This window comes from Stegodyphus dumicola, chromosome 11, assembly GCF_044657685.1.
Source record: "Stegodyphus dumicola isolate Sdum_Otavi_A_Nest chromosome 11, ASM4465768v1".
NCBI lineage: Eukaryota > Metazoa > Arthropoda > Arachnida > Araneae > Eresidae > Stegodyphus > Stegodyphus dumicola.
Window position 1 is genome coordinate 118,046,033 of NC_140778.1, and position 15,799 is coordinate 118,061,831.

Consider the following 15,799-nt stretch of genomic DNA (forward strand, 5'->3'; position numbering starts at 1 on the left):
CACTAGGATTTCGTTTATGGTGCCTACAGATCTACAGAGATTCGGGCTACTCGTATCCGTACAGTGGTATGGGTATCTGTTTATAGGTTTTTTACACGTATTTAGCCTATGGATACCTGTACAGTTATACACCTGTACAGGGCCTGTTAATACCTGCACAGGGCTTCTGTTTATGGGGTTTTACGGGGATTTGGCCTACAGGTACCCGTACAGTTGTACGGGTTTCTTGCTATGGGTGTTAACAGGGATTTGGTCTACGGGTACCCGTACAATTGTACGGGTTTCTGTCTATGGGTTTTTACGGGGATTTGGCCTACGGTTTCCCGTAGGCCTGTTCCCCGTAAAAACATTTTATGGATTTCTATGGGACATTTTTAGCAGGGTCTCTAACTCCTGTTACGCAATGATTCCATTTGCAGTAGTTTACTAACACGAATACCACGCAAAATAGTTGATTTCTCTACTGATGAGCCTGCCGACCAGCGGCCGAGCGGTAAAGTCGCTGAACACTGTTAGTTCGGTCCGAGGTTCGAATCCCACAAACGTGCTGGCTGCATGGGTGTTTTCGTGGTTTTCCCCATGTGTAACGTGAATACGAGACAGTTTCCCTTAGAAAGTCCTCCACGAAGGCATCCCTCCATTAGGCAGTTAGCCCTATTGTGCTTTGCCATAATTAAATACACCACACCACACCACTACTGATGAGTCTCGTTTATGCCTGGGGAAAGATTCCAGAGGTGCTACGGTCAGGATGGAGAAAACCACACGCTTCAGGTCTGAAAAACCTTCGTGAAAGACTACTGTATCAAAATGATGGATGAATTTTAAATAGAAGGCATCATTGTTAAATAGAAGCAGTAACCTAAATATTTTTACTAGTGCGACTTCTGTAAGTTGAAATTTATAGTTATGAAGCTCTTTATCCTTATGGCAAGTTATTTAGGGAGGAAGTTATTGTCGATAATAACTTTCTCCCAATGAACGATAATGCTGATTCCACATCGCGCTGCACGAATGTTCGATTATTTCGACGGCTAAGGAATCCAGCACTTAAAATGCTCCGTATATTCTCCGTATTAAAGTCCGTTAGAAGATGTGTACATCGCATTAGGATGTCATCATCAAAGCACCCCCTCGAAAACTCTCCACGAACTTTAAAATGCTATTTATAATTAATACACTTTTTGCCACAAGAATATCTCGGTAATCTAAGATGAAACATGGAAAATCGCTATAAAGCTTACAGTGCGAACAAGAGGAACCACACAATTCATTAATATTTTCTGTGCATCTCTAAAAAATTGTCACCATAACCTTTCCTTACCCTGCTTTACATCGCATTTCTTACGTTATTTTTATTTTTGTTTTGTTTATTTATTAATCTTTGACTGGAATAAGCAAGTATGCATTTTTAATTAATTTAATCTGCCTGAGGCACAGCAAGATAAAGATATTGTGAAACTTCCATGTCCCTAGTTGCAAAGTCATTGAAGTCTTATGAATGTTTATAACTATTCTTTAATTTTTTTCTGCAAGCATATTATCATGTCTAAATTCGACAAAAGTAGTCACATATTACCTATCGACAAAAAAGTGCATCTAAACTTTTAAATGAAGATCTTTATTATTTGATTCTAAGACATGGAATGAGCCAGTACTGGCATCATCCGATCAGACGAAGGCAACGTTAAGTTTGCCATCCCCCACACTTGAGTAAGATTTTGTATAAACATTTCTTACCCAATTCGACAGAAGATAGAAGGAAGTCGAAGTAAAAGACAGACGCACGCAAGAGTCTTTGAAAGAAAATTCGCCATTTTGTTTTTTTTTTCAGCAGTTTTTGGACATCATGATACGCGCCTCCGAGGCCCTATGATTGTTTGAACCTGTGATTGCAATCATATACGATATTCAAGAAATCGTGTGGCCTATTATTGTGGTGCTATGTGATATTCAAGAAAATGCGTGAAATTGTGATTGTGGTGATATATGATATTCAGGAAATTTTGTGAAATTGCGATTGTGATATATATGGATTTCAAGAAATTGTTTGAACTTGTGCTTGAGAGATATATGATATTAAAACAAAGAATAACGGAGTAAATATTTGACAAACTAATCTAAAAATAGATAGATTTGTAATAATTAATTCTATAATATATTTTAAAATATAAAATGTTGCCAACGGTAAGTCTTGACCTCATCTACATCTTGTTGTGTCCATTTTACTTAAGGATGTAATTAGTTGTGATTTTTTTAAGTAATTCCTTCCACAAAATCTAAAATATTGTTACTGTTCTTGTAATTATTTAGCTATTTTGAATAGAATTTGAAATTAAAACTGTTTTATATTCCCGTGCAATGCAGCATGAGACTTATTTGAAAAGAAAATTACGCCGGAAAAAATTAAATACAGGAACCCGCGTATTTTAGTAAATAGATATCTGGTAATTGTACTCTTTTGCTATCCAGAAAATTCTAGAAAATACCAGATTGTTCTCTTGCAGGTTTAAAAAGCTTACAAAAGCTGGATCAAAACATCTCAATTCAGTTGTTTACTTAATTCATGTTCAATGTAGCGAATTCGCGGTGGGATCGTATTAGCTTTCTCTGCTGTGAATCGTGTTCTGTAAAACGTTTTAGTAGTTTTAAATATAACAGCTGTGAGATAGTGCGATATTGTACGAATATGTCTGAAATTATATTGCGATATTGTATGAAATTTCAGCACTTTGTTTTATTTCTTGGGATAATAATAAATTTCATTAACTTTTTATCGTCTTGTGTATTCAAGCCATGACGGAACCCGTACGCACGCAACAATATATTCCTATAAAGATTCTTTATTATTTTACCTCTCAAGAAAAGACTGTAATTAAATTTTCACAAATAATTTTCACTCACTTGCAAAAATCTCTTATTCTACTCCATTCTAGTATAATCACTTATTCCACAAATTACACTAGGTTATATGCTTCTCTCCTAAATCCTAAAAGAACAACTCCATTCCAACCGATTATTTCGAGTCTAGGCACTGCCACTTACCTTTTACCTAAATATTGTATATTTTAGAATTTTTTATTTTATTATTCAGTAACATGTACACGGAGTTTATTAATATATTAAAAAATATTTCTTCTAAAAATTTCCTCATGATTTCATTTGATTTAAAATCATTATTCGTCCATGTTTCAGCGTAAGATGCACTTAAATGTCATGCAACCGCTGCTCTGATTGGAAAAGTGCTAAACGGTGTAGACTGCCATATCGTTGGATCCGGGTTCAAATCTCGGCGAAATGACTGAATACTTTTAATTTTCTGTAGCATGCCTATATTTAACCCATTAAATGACTGACGTTGCGTTCTCACAACATTAATCAAAACATATTTTGTTCGTCTTACGTATTGCGTTTTTCTTTAACTTTCTTTATATATTATACATTAAACTTCATTGTTCCTAGGAAAAAAAATGTTTCTCTTAGATTAAATTTTTTATAAAAATAAATGATCATTTTGGTACTTTTTATGGAAAGATGTTTCTTTAAATTTTGAATAGATCTCATAGAAAAAACAACCATTCACATAATTTCACGCCAATCATCTAGTTTGGCCTAGGTGGAGATGTTGTAACAGATACTTTAAGTGTAGTGTAAGATTCTTCAAATCATTACGTATATTTTGGCACCTTTTTTACGTCATACATATTGCTGCCGGAATTGAATGAGTTGAAATTTCATGCGGCAGGCGCAATTCTTGAGTACCGATAAAGAAATGGTCTTTTTATACCTGTATACAAAATGAAAAAAAAAGAACGTGAAGCGTACGAAACCGCAGTTGATAGAGAACACAGCATCGCAGTAATTCAATAGAACGGCAGTTTTGTCATAGCTATAAAAAAACTAACTTTGATATTCAAGGAAAGAGAAAAAAATCTGTATCCAAAAAATAACCTAAATTCATCGGAAATTACAATAAATGTATGGATGTCGTGGACCTTCTGGAAGTCTGATTACGATGTACATAGAGTACAAGTAAAATGCAAGAAAATGGTGGCTGTCTAATTCCACGACTTTATTTAGATAAATCAAATGCTGGAAACTTGTGCGAAAGACTGCTGTAGACCTCAAACTTTCCCTGTTAGATTTTCAAAGGAATGATGAGTTGGGATTGCTGAAAACAAGGCAAGAATATTCTCAGAAATTCGCAGACTTCATTTTCATATACTGGTTGCGTTAGCCGAACGAGTAAGGATCCAACAAATCACATGATCGAGAAAAATTCAGCAAATTAAACGAAAAAATGTAAATACTATGTTAGTCAAAGGATACCTCTTTGTCATAAATGTTACGCGCTTTTGTACAGCAAATGTTTCAAAGATCTCCATGTATCGCAAAAGTAATCGGTTTTGATGTTGTGTTTTCGAAACATTTTGCATCTTCAATAAAAATAAATATTTTTTACCCCGTTATATTTTTCTCTTAATTAGATTCTAATACTTCAAAAATGATCATTGTTCATTTCGTTCAAGTGAAATGTAGTACGATCGTTAATGGGTTAATAAAGTACTGGCAAGACTTAACGTCTTTTAAGAGGTGGACGGTTGAAGAAGAGAGGTATTAGAGACTCGAATCCTTTCTCTCAGACTGTTCTCAATCGAAATTGAGTCAGAACGTCACCTTTCTCACGTGTGTAATTAAGTCAGCCCCTGTAGTGGTGGTGTATTTAATTATGGCAAAGCACACTAGGGCTATCTGCCTGAGGGGAGGGATGCCTTCGTGGAGGACTTTCTAAGGTCAGCCACTGTAATCTACCTTAGGTAATATTCTCATTAATGACATAATTTAATGACCGATGTGGCCTTTTCCGACAAATTCATTACTTTGTAATCCCGGGAATTTGGGAAAAGAACAGTAACTTAACTTGAAATTAAAATTCAAAAATTTCGTTATTCGTGTACCAAAATAGAAATTACCCAATTGTATCTCAAACAAACTCATTTTACTTTCCAAAAGAATTCTGTCACTAGGATAAAATCCAAATTATTTAAAACATTAAACTTCCCGCTTTGTTCCACTACATCTTTTTCTCCTTAACTAATTCAAACTCTTCGTATTTATGTCTACCATGGGGATTATACAAATAAGTTACAAAACTAATAAAATAAATAAACAGCTCTTCGTATTTCACAATGTATACCGCAATGTTTATACAAGTAAGTTATAGAACTAATAAAATAAACAAATGTACAGAAGCACTGCAAACAAGCATAAAATTTAAAAAAAAAAAAAAAAAAAAAAAAAGTAAAAGTAAAGCAAATTAAAGAAAAATAAAATAATGTAATAAAATAAAGAGAACTCACTAATCTAAATTGAGAAGAAAATTTCGAGAAGCATAAAGCGTCTCTTTAGTCCGTTAAAAGCTCAAGGCTCAGAAAAAAAATGGTGGCCGAGATACAGACATGTGCTTCAGAGTGTCCTAAAGATTCTTCCTCTTCTGGACATTGATGAACGCACTCAAGATGAATATAATTAGTATCTTTATCGTGGCTGTTGCAACTGCACAAAGAATTTCAAAGAAGTCTAAATCCCTTTAAATAGATCTTAAATTTGCCATGGTCAGTCAAAAATTGAGTAAATTTAAAATCTGTTTAAAACTGATCAAATTTGATTCTGTGAAAAATTCTGTGTGTAAAAGAAAGCTTTCTGATCCATTGTGATTTTGATGAGGCAAGATATTCTTTGTTTCAAATACAGACAGCATCATTTCTATAAAAGCGCTTCCAGTCAGAAAGAGGAACACGGAAATTAAAATGAATGCGAAATTTAGCGGCTAACTTTGCTATAGCATCAGCCCTCTCATTTCCAAAATTTTCAATGTCGGCGAACGTAAACAAAATGAATGTCCATATCAGTTGAAAGATCGTTAGTTAAAAGAGCCTTATACCTAATGGCTCGTTAGTCACGATTAACTCTTAAAAGGAATTTTCTTTGAATTTTCCTTAGAAGCTTGCACCACATAGACAACACTTTTCTTAGGTGATGGCAAGGAAGAAAATTTAAATAATATTCTCTCAGTAATGAACTTCGTTTATCCTTCTATTCAGCTCACTAATGAGCGTAAGATATCTAATTTCTTTACGTTGTCCTTCCTGATTACGCGTAACATCGCTATTACTGTATATGTAACTTCGCTATTACTGTATATCGCAAATCCTTCATCTTAGCCTTCCAAAACTTTATATCATGTCATTCTGATCAAACGTAGTCCGCTTTATTTTAGTCTTTTATTTTCTCTTTTGCTCAAAGTTTGCTTTTCATCCAGACCTTAGTCAAAAGTTCAATCATTTAACAGCAGCTTCAACTGGCAACGATTAGTTAAAATATTTCATCTCAAAACAGAAAAAAAACTTTCTTTCATTCTGCGCGATTATAAAATTTCAGTAATTATTCCTTTCTTTTAATTAATTAGTTTTAAAATTGTACGGAGTATTTTTGAGAAATTTAAATTTTGTGCAATCAAAATCGTAGTTCGATATTTTAAAAGACCTCGTGACAGATACGAATAAGGAATGCCTTGAAAGTTGCACTAAACAGTATGGGCGCATTCATATAAATGCGTCATAAATAATCCATTTTCCATAAATGCTCCTCGGAAAAGCATATTTCCGTCACTCTGCAGCCAAAATTATTCAAAGCACGTCTTCCGTTGAAGAATTAGATTTCCTAGAGATGATTTACATTCATAAAAGTATTAATGATCTACATTTCATAAAGTATTAAAGAGGCACATTTCGTAAAGTATTAATTATCCACATAGTAGTTAATGATTCATATTTTAATTATTATTTACCATTGACGTTGTAAGAAATTATTTCCCAAATGATTTGTTTTCACGATTTTACCAACAGATGGCGTTAGTGCCGTCGTTTTCTCTTTTTCGTATGAAGCCTTCTCGAATTTTTGTCTGTGCTCATCGATATGTTTTTCTGTCGCAAGAAATCGAAGAAGACTGAATTCAAATCTTAAAACACCAGAATCTTAAGTACTAGGTTCTAATTAAAATTATTATTAGAAAGTAAATAGAAAGTGGATAATTTAATCAGTGAACTTTGACAGCATCTAAATTAGGATCGGTAGGTACCAGTAAAGAAAGAGAACCATCTCGTAAAACTTCCAAGAGCAAGAGGAAGTTCTGTTTTGAGCAAAAAAACGCATATTAAAAATAGCTATTAGGAAACTGTACAAAGTTCCAAATAATGAACACACAATGTAAATAGTCCATAAAAACCGATACTCAGAATTTAATGGCGAAGTTAAAATAGACGAACCAATCATTATGGATGAGATATCGAGAAGACTAATAAAATGATCCTAAAAAAACCCAGATCAAAAATAGCTATTGGGAAACTCCTAGAAAGCCTGTCAAAGTTCCAAATAATGAATACACAGTATAAATAGTCCATAATAATTGATATTGCAAATTTAATGACGAAGTTAAAATGGACGAAACTAATCATTATGGATCAGATATCGAGAAGAGTAGTAAAATGAAGCTGCCGATAAATCCTCAAACGTTGTTTCAGTAAACTATAACAATTACCTCTATGCGAATGATAAGATGATTTCAAAATATATATGAAGATATAATCCATCTACATATACTCTAAGTACATATATCTATGTATACATCCATCGATATATACTATAGGAATAATATACATTCATCGATATATGGTACCTTGTTTCAATTCCAGTAGAAATCAAAATCAAACTCATAAGAAGAAATCTTTCTGTTTTCATAGTGTAGTAGTTAGCTCACTTTAAAAACGGAGTTCATGAACCTTTGCCGATTTGCTTTATCGAGTTATACAAGAGAACCGAAAAGTTCAATATTTCGGGTTAACAACCTAAGCAGTTTCAATATTAGAATTGAGAATTTATCTGCAAGTAAATTCCCGACCCAATGCTATCGATGTATAATCGACATGCTATGGCATAATCAGCACTTCTGTAATCCCAAAAGAATGTGCATCAAGTGCAGCAAAACACGCAGAAGTTCTTCATGTAATCTTAAAGAAAAAGAAACATCTGTCTGCACTTTAAGTCAAGGTGAGTACATTCTTACAGGGTTTGCCCACTGTACAAATGCTTCAGAAGAAAAGCAATAAAAAATCAGCAGAAACCCTTTACGAATCCTGAAAACAAAGAAATACTCACGAAATTCTCAAAAGAAGATTTCCGTTCTATTTCTATGCATGAAATTCAAAGAAAGGCAGCCGAATATTGAAGCCTCCACAGTAAAAAACTAATGAAAAATCTTACAACTAATTTATATGAAGCAGAAAATTGCATAAATGAATCCAGCATCAGAAACTTCATCTAAAAAATTATCAAACGTCAAGAAACACTTAATAAAAGCCAAGACATCCTACCAGAAATTAACAGCTAGTGTGTGAGGAGCTGAAATAATTACCCGCTTTTGTGGAAGAAGAAGAATAGATTCTATCCGACAGACAGAAACCGTAGCACCGAAGTAAAGTGCAGAGAGTATGAGAAGAGAGGCATCAGACTCCGGTCTGCCTTTTTCTACTCAGAATTACTGCCCAGCAAGATCTTTAATTTTCATTTTTAGATGGCAGAGCATTACAAACTAAACGTTTTCATGATTTGAGAGAACCTACAATTCATTTTGATTTGAAGATTGAAAATTTTTATAGTTGTATGCTAGAAGAAGGAAAATATACAAAATTCGTCATTTTCACTCTCGCAGCTGAAGAGGTTTTGTTTAACTTTCCAAACTTTAGTCTTTCAGATTTATTCACTGTTTCGTGTTGTTAACTTTTAGTATATTTAATATTTGCTCGTCGGCTTTTTCCTTTTGTTACGTTAGTGAAAATTTATCCTTTTTGCTTTAGGATCTGCCAGAATTAGGAAACCCTAAGGAATAGGAGACTTTTATGATGCTTAAAAATGATTCACTTAATTTTGCAATGAAACTAACTTTTCAGTTTGAGATTTGTTGAAATCCTGATTACGTATTCTCCTGAGGATACAGCAAGCACCTTTCTAGCTAACATTCTTAACATAAATAGCCTCAGCTCAGCGGATGCTTAAAACAGTTACTTAATTTATTTAAGAATCAACCCAGAATTCTAAGATAAAGAATATAAATTATGCATATTTAAGCAAGTTCTTTAAAGCAACAATGAATATTGGGAGGAAAGGAATTTGCTATAGGATCAATCAATTACAAATTAATATTCATTCTATTATAAATTCGTATTCATAGAAACTTTCACACTTATTTAATAGCAAAAAATACTTGATTCCAGCCATTCTTGCCTATTTGTTTCACAAGATCACGTGCGTACAGTTTGCAACAAATATTTCTCTCAAGTAAAGAGGAAATAATTTTCGAATTTTTTCTCCCAGTAGACTATTTCACATTCTAAGAAAAATATGATTTGATTTTAGATGTAAAAATATCACTAGTTGCCCAAATTAAACATGATGAAAACAGCAGTCAATAACAACTAAAACTAAAAGTTAAAAAATATAGGATGAAAAAAAGCATTTAAAAACACAAACGAAATGTACAATGTTTTGCATTTCGCTGTTATAAATGTACCAATATATCCTGTAACATTTTCTTGCTGTAATGATATAGTGGAATAATGACATAACAACTATTAGTGAAAAATTCGCTTCATTTATTCCTTTCAGATTTGCATAATGTTATTTTCAGATCAGTTTGTTCATCCAGCAAAGTGTATGTCTGTTGCAAGACATGGAAGATGTGGCTAAGGTATAAAATATAATCCATTCATAAACAAAGTAATTATATAAAATACTATAAATGTCAAATGGTTTTGAAGCGCAAATAAGTGAGTACAAACAAAACATGATCGACTGAAATTATGCATTTAAAAGTATGTTTTAAATGGCATAATGAAATAACAACTCCAAACTTCCACATTTTTCAGAGTAAAAATATTTATGCAACTTTCGAGTTAACCAGAATGTCAGTCAAAATCCGATTGTCAAGTAGTGAACTAGCGACGCTTAAAATACTGATAAGCCGCTGATAATTGTTTACAAGAACTCGTTCCTCATCGTAATAGGCTCAGGTGCTCTTGGGTCCCTTTTTTAAGAGTATTTTATATCTCGCGCATAGTATAAGGCTGTTAAAATTTATAATGTTCGTTTAAGAACGAAGATATTATCAGCTATTTTTAATGTCTTAGGAAAGTGTTCCGAGTGTGTATTAATTTAAGCCTAGTTTATATTAATTAGAGTAACATAATGATGACTGTAAGAAAATTAAACTTCCTTTAAAATAAAATTTCTTTCATTGGTCGAACGTGGTAATGACAAAAGCAACCAAAATCTAATTAAAGACGTAGAATAGTGAAGAATTAGGAACGTTTGTTTTCACTCACCTTTGCATTTTGTAGGATTGTACAGCCCATATCCTGTAGGGCACACACAGACTCCTTTCTCGTTCTTGTCTTTCACGCATTCTCCATTTTCACATTTACAATCATCTGTAGAATAATTTAAGAGTTATTAAAACAGCAACAATAATTAAGCTTTTTCATACGATATAAACTAGAGGCGTGATGTCAATAACATACAAATGTCAAATGTAAACTCTTTATAAATGAAATATGAACGTCTTTATATCGAAAATAAAGCATCGATAATGATGCGAATCTGTTTTTTTAATCGCTTTCTGTCTAATTTAAATTGCTGTAGAGTACACTTCAGTCTAATTCTTCTTAAATATCGTATTCTGGTATATATAATATGTTTTTCATGTAAGTAAAAATTACATCTAAGAAACACATGTAAAAAGAAATGTAAAAAAGAATACTTATATATATATATATATGTGTGTGTGTGTGTGTGTGTGTGTATGGACTTAAAGCATCTAAAGTTAAAACTAAATTGTCGTCAAAGCAAGGCTATTCCTCAACAATATCGAAAATTGCAACTGTGTATAAGAGGTTTAACATAATATCTAAAACAAATCAAAATTAAAATAAGAATTCATAGTAGTAGAAACTATAAAAATAAAAATGAGAATGCAAAAAAAAAAAGAGAAAAAATATGCAAGAAAATAAATGCATAAAAATAAAAATTATTCTCTTTTTACTGAAACTCCAGTAAACGTTTCAGTAAAAGGAGATTAATTTTATTTTTATTATTAGTCCAAAGGGGCAATTTGCCCAGAAGGACTATTAATTTCGGTTTGTCGTTTTGCGTTGGTTCACGATAAAGGTCGGTTCAATTTTCAAATTGTTGCCACCAAATATTAGAGACCTGCATTGTATTTAAAGAAATTAAATAATGAAGAAGCTGCATAAATGTATATATATTTTCTCCTATTTTGATAAAAAAAAAGGTACCCAGAGCCATTAAATTTTGATTAACGTACGTTTCCAGCCGAATATGGGCATCTGGAAGCCCAAATCTGGAATCTGGAATTTTTTTATTATCTGTTTCAAATTTTGTAAAACTTCAACGAACTTTTGAACTTTTAAACAAAGATTTCAAAGCGAGCAATCGCAACACTGAACAGGGAAAAAAAAATATTTTTATCTCCAGCGCGCAAGACTTTGTATAGGAAATTCTAAAGATATGCTCATTTTAAAAATATTTCGCGATATTGCTGTTGAACTGAATTTTATGGTTTAAGCGCGAAGAGCATGATATTTAATAAATAAAGGTAACAGACAAAACGTTAAGAAAATGTCCCTTTGGGCATAATGTAAAATCTGAACACTTTCAGATTTTCTTTCTTTAATTTTTTTCTTGTGTATTTTTTCCCTTTTGCATTTTTATTTTAATTTTTAGAGTGTGTACTACTATGCATTCTTATTTTAATTTTGATTTGTATTAGACATTATGTTAAACCTCTTATACACGTTTGCAATTATTAATATTGTTGAGGAATTGCTTTGTTTTGATTCCAATTTACTTTTAACTTTAGATGCTTTAATTCTATTTTACTTCAACCTTGCAGCTGTAGCGCAGGGCAGGAATAAAATTTACTCTTAAGTTTTAGTCTTTTTTTATGTTTCTTTATGTATACATATACATAAATGTATGCTTTAGTATATGGTATAATGATACCATTTACTAGCTGGTATACAGATATAATTTTGTATACAGTGAAATTTTTGTAAAAATTTTTAATATTTAGTGAAGAAGCAATGACATCAAAAAAAGAGTAGATTGGACACCTAGAAAGAGATGTAATATTATTGTGTTACGAGAAAGTGGTCTTTCCTATGCTGAAATTGCAAGACAGGTGGGTGGTTCAGTGACTACATCTGGAGTCCGAAAGTTTTGTTTACGATATAAGGAGACAAATTCAATAAAAAAACAAAGAAGGAAAAGGCCGAAAAAGGTGCACCACATCTATTGATGACAGAAGAATAAAAAGACTATATCTCCAAGATAGAAATATGTCATCAGCGGCCATCAGAAGTGATATGAATGATGCTGGTGTTTCGGTCAGTTCAAGAACAATCAGGAGAAGATTAACAGATGTTGGACTGATATGTAGAATTCCACGAAACAAGCCTTATCTTAATTTTCAGCAACGAAAAAAGACTACAGTGGGCAAAGGAACACATTAGTTGGACAGATGATCAGTGGTCACAAGTTATATGGAGTGATGAAACTAAGATATCATTATTCGGTAGTGAAGGGCGAAAATATGTAACACGTAGAATAGGAGAAGAGCTACATCCTGACTGCATTCAAGCAACTGTGAAGAACCCAGTTAGTGTTATGATTTGGTCATGCATGTCAGCAGATGGTATTGGTCGCCTTCATGTCATCGATGGGACACTGAATGCCAGAAAATACATTGACACTATTCTAGAACCAAAACTTCTACCTTCCCTCAGAGATCTCTTTCCCAACAATGCTTCGTTTATTTTTCAGTAGGATTCTGCTCCTTGCCACACGGCCAAAATATCGAAAGAGTGTTTTCGTACAAAGAGCATTAAATTGCATAAAAACAGTCCTGACCTCAATCCTATCGAAACTTTGTGGCACCGTTTGAAAACTCTTGTCCGAATGAGGCGCCCATCAGATAAAAGGGAACTAATTGAGGCTATAATTGTTTCCTGGCATCATGTAATAACGAAAGAAGAGCTTAAAACTCTTGTCAGCTCAATGAAACGTCGATGTGAAGCTGTAATCAAAAATAAAAGGTACCCTACTAAGTACTGGTAACTCACTGCAATCATCACTATCTAATATATATCGATAACTATTATCGTTTAACTTTTTTTTGTATTGAATTTTGTGTTTTGTATTGAATTCGGTAATAAAATCTCTTTCAAATGATATGTACAAGTTTGCATTTTGTGAAACGTAACGTTTTCTATAAGCATACAAAGTTCAAAAACGTAAAAATTTCCAAAAGTGCCCACAATTTTGGCCACCACTGTATGTATACATAATTAGATCTGTGTTCGTTTGTGTAAAAGAGGAGGAATAATTCAAAATTTGTTCTATCGTTACGGTAAGCTGTAATAAAGTAACTATAATATTAAAAACAACATGACTCATAGCTGTACAAAGGAGATATGTTTCAACTCCCTGTTAAAAACGAAATATCACGCAAATGTAGATTTAGCGTCTAAGTGATAACATAACTATAGCTGACAGTTTAACGCTATTTTCGCATACAGTAGGGAAAATAAAGCTTAACTATGTCTGAGATATCCGTTGAAATGAGTCAGTTGCAATTGCACAATGGATATTTCATAAGAAATATCAAACAGAAGTACTTGTAAGTAAGGCAATTCGGGATTGTTAAAACTTCAAGAAATGTGGCTGCTTGTGGGATGGAAAACAAACTATGGTTACGGCAGTAGAATCAGTCCAAAGTCTCATATTTTACCAACTTAAGATATTTCGAGTAACAGGTAACATAGAGAGACTTTTTACACAACCATAAAATTAGGCGAAGTGTGCTATTAAAATGTTAATAAATTTCTGCTAAATAAGACACTACCCATTTCAAAGGCATCAGAAGCAAGTTCCTGATCATCGGGAGAAAAGAAATTCTGAAAAGAAGGGAGCTGAAGTTATTACGAAAATGAAAGATGGAAACAAACGAGAAGGTAACGGCATCTTTCCACAGGTAAAGAAACATAAAAAATTAAGTTAATTAGCATTTTAAGAGCGTTAAAAAGGATTTTAATTATAGTCATTAACTAATGAAAATCAATCTTTGGAAAGATGAAACTTTTTAAAGGCTTTATCATTGACCACTGGAGAATATCCTAGGTCAGTGGAAAATGATCTCAAACAATTGAGCTCATTAGCAAGCAAAGATTCTGGGGACCAAACTTTGAGAAAGCGAAATACATAGTAATAAAAAGGTTTTGAACCCTGCAAGACTCTACAAGTAGAGTACAGGTTGGTTAACTTCTACCTGGATACAGGAGTAGCAGGAAACTATACAGAAGAAGGGTTAATCGTAAAAGGTGGCAGAAAACAGATAAAGATACCAATGTGCATTGCATCCTACAATAAATGTAAAACCTTTGTTGACCTATTTAATAATCATGCAGCAGCTTATATTAATTCAATTCAAGGAAAGAAAGGGTACTAGCCTTTGTTTGCTAATACGTTTGAAACAGCATTTGTTGCTTCATAGAAGCTCAGTCTGTTACTTAGTGATGATAGTCTGAGCCAGCTTGATTTTCGAAGTCAACTAACAGTTACCTATTTGAGACTTTCTGTTCCATGGAAACCATCTTGCAGAAAACTGGGTGTTCAACAGATTAATGACGATTTTCTAAATTTGAAGATTCTAAATTCTAGATTATTTTGAAGCAAATAAACATGTTGTTTTGAAAAACCCATAAAACAGACAAAGAAGATGTCAGCTAAAAACAGCACAACAAAACCAGCAACTATCTGTAAAAAATTTAACGTTGGACTATTCTTAAGATTCTTTCTCCCATTCCATTTTAGTAATAATGATTAGTAGTGGATTTTACCATTGTCCTATTTTTAGGATAGGCTGTATTATTCAAACTAATAAAAATTTGATAAGTTTTTGATTTAATATGTATACTTAGAGAAACATATATTTATACACTTATATAAAAGTATTATTTTTTTCAGTGCTTAGTATGATATGGGTTAAGGATTAGTAAACATGTTTCTCCCTTTAAGGGGCATAAAGAAGATGTTTCGACAAACTCAGATTGACAACTCACAAGACGATCTTCAAAGAATTCTCTCGAAGAAAGGTAGTGACCTTTCGGTAAAAACCTGCACGCTGCGTATAATTACGTAAGAAACAGCATGTACTCAATACATAGCTCAGCGTATATTTCATCATATAGCTTTCAATGAAGGAAAAGACTTTCATCTAGCCTCATCCTTAGTTTTCACCGACTTCTACATGGACGATATCCTGTCAGGCGTTTCAGACTTGACTCAAACCAAGAGTCCGCAGTCAGAGTTTATCTAGTTACCTAAGCATGGAATTATGCCATTTCGGCAGTTTCATACAAAAACCACGCAAATGGAATAGTAATGGCATGGAAAACTGTTAGGTATTATTTTGCCGTGTACAATTATTATGTATTATTTTACTGTGTATAAGGTATTCTCAGTATTTATATTGTTTCACTCTGAATAATGAATTGGTAATGCTCTTATTTAAGAATTAATGTATAATATTTAGTATTGTTTAAACTTTAACTCAATTACGGCAAGATCCTTTAAGGTTAGCTGAAGATGGGATACAGTTAAAAAGGCA

At 32.8% G+C, this 15,799-nt stretch overlaps 1 protein-coding gene across 1 annotated transcript in view; it reads right to left on the reverse strand.

The window, feature by feature from the left end:
- The window catches only part of LOC146994367 (uncharacterized), a 110,909-nt gene that overhangs the window by 75,252 nt on the left and 19,858 nt on the right, over positions 1-15,799 (reverse strand). Inside the window, exon 2 of the mRNA XM_085827148.1 lies at positions 10,440-10,544. Within this exon, the coding sequence (XP_085683274.1) occupies positions 10,440-10,544 (105 nt within the window). The remainder of the gene's footprint in view (positions 1-10,439; positions 10,545-15,799) is intronic.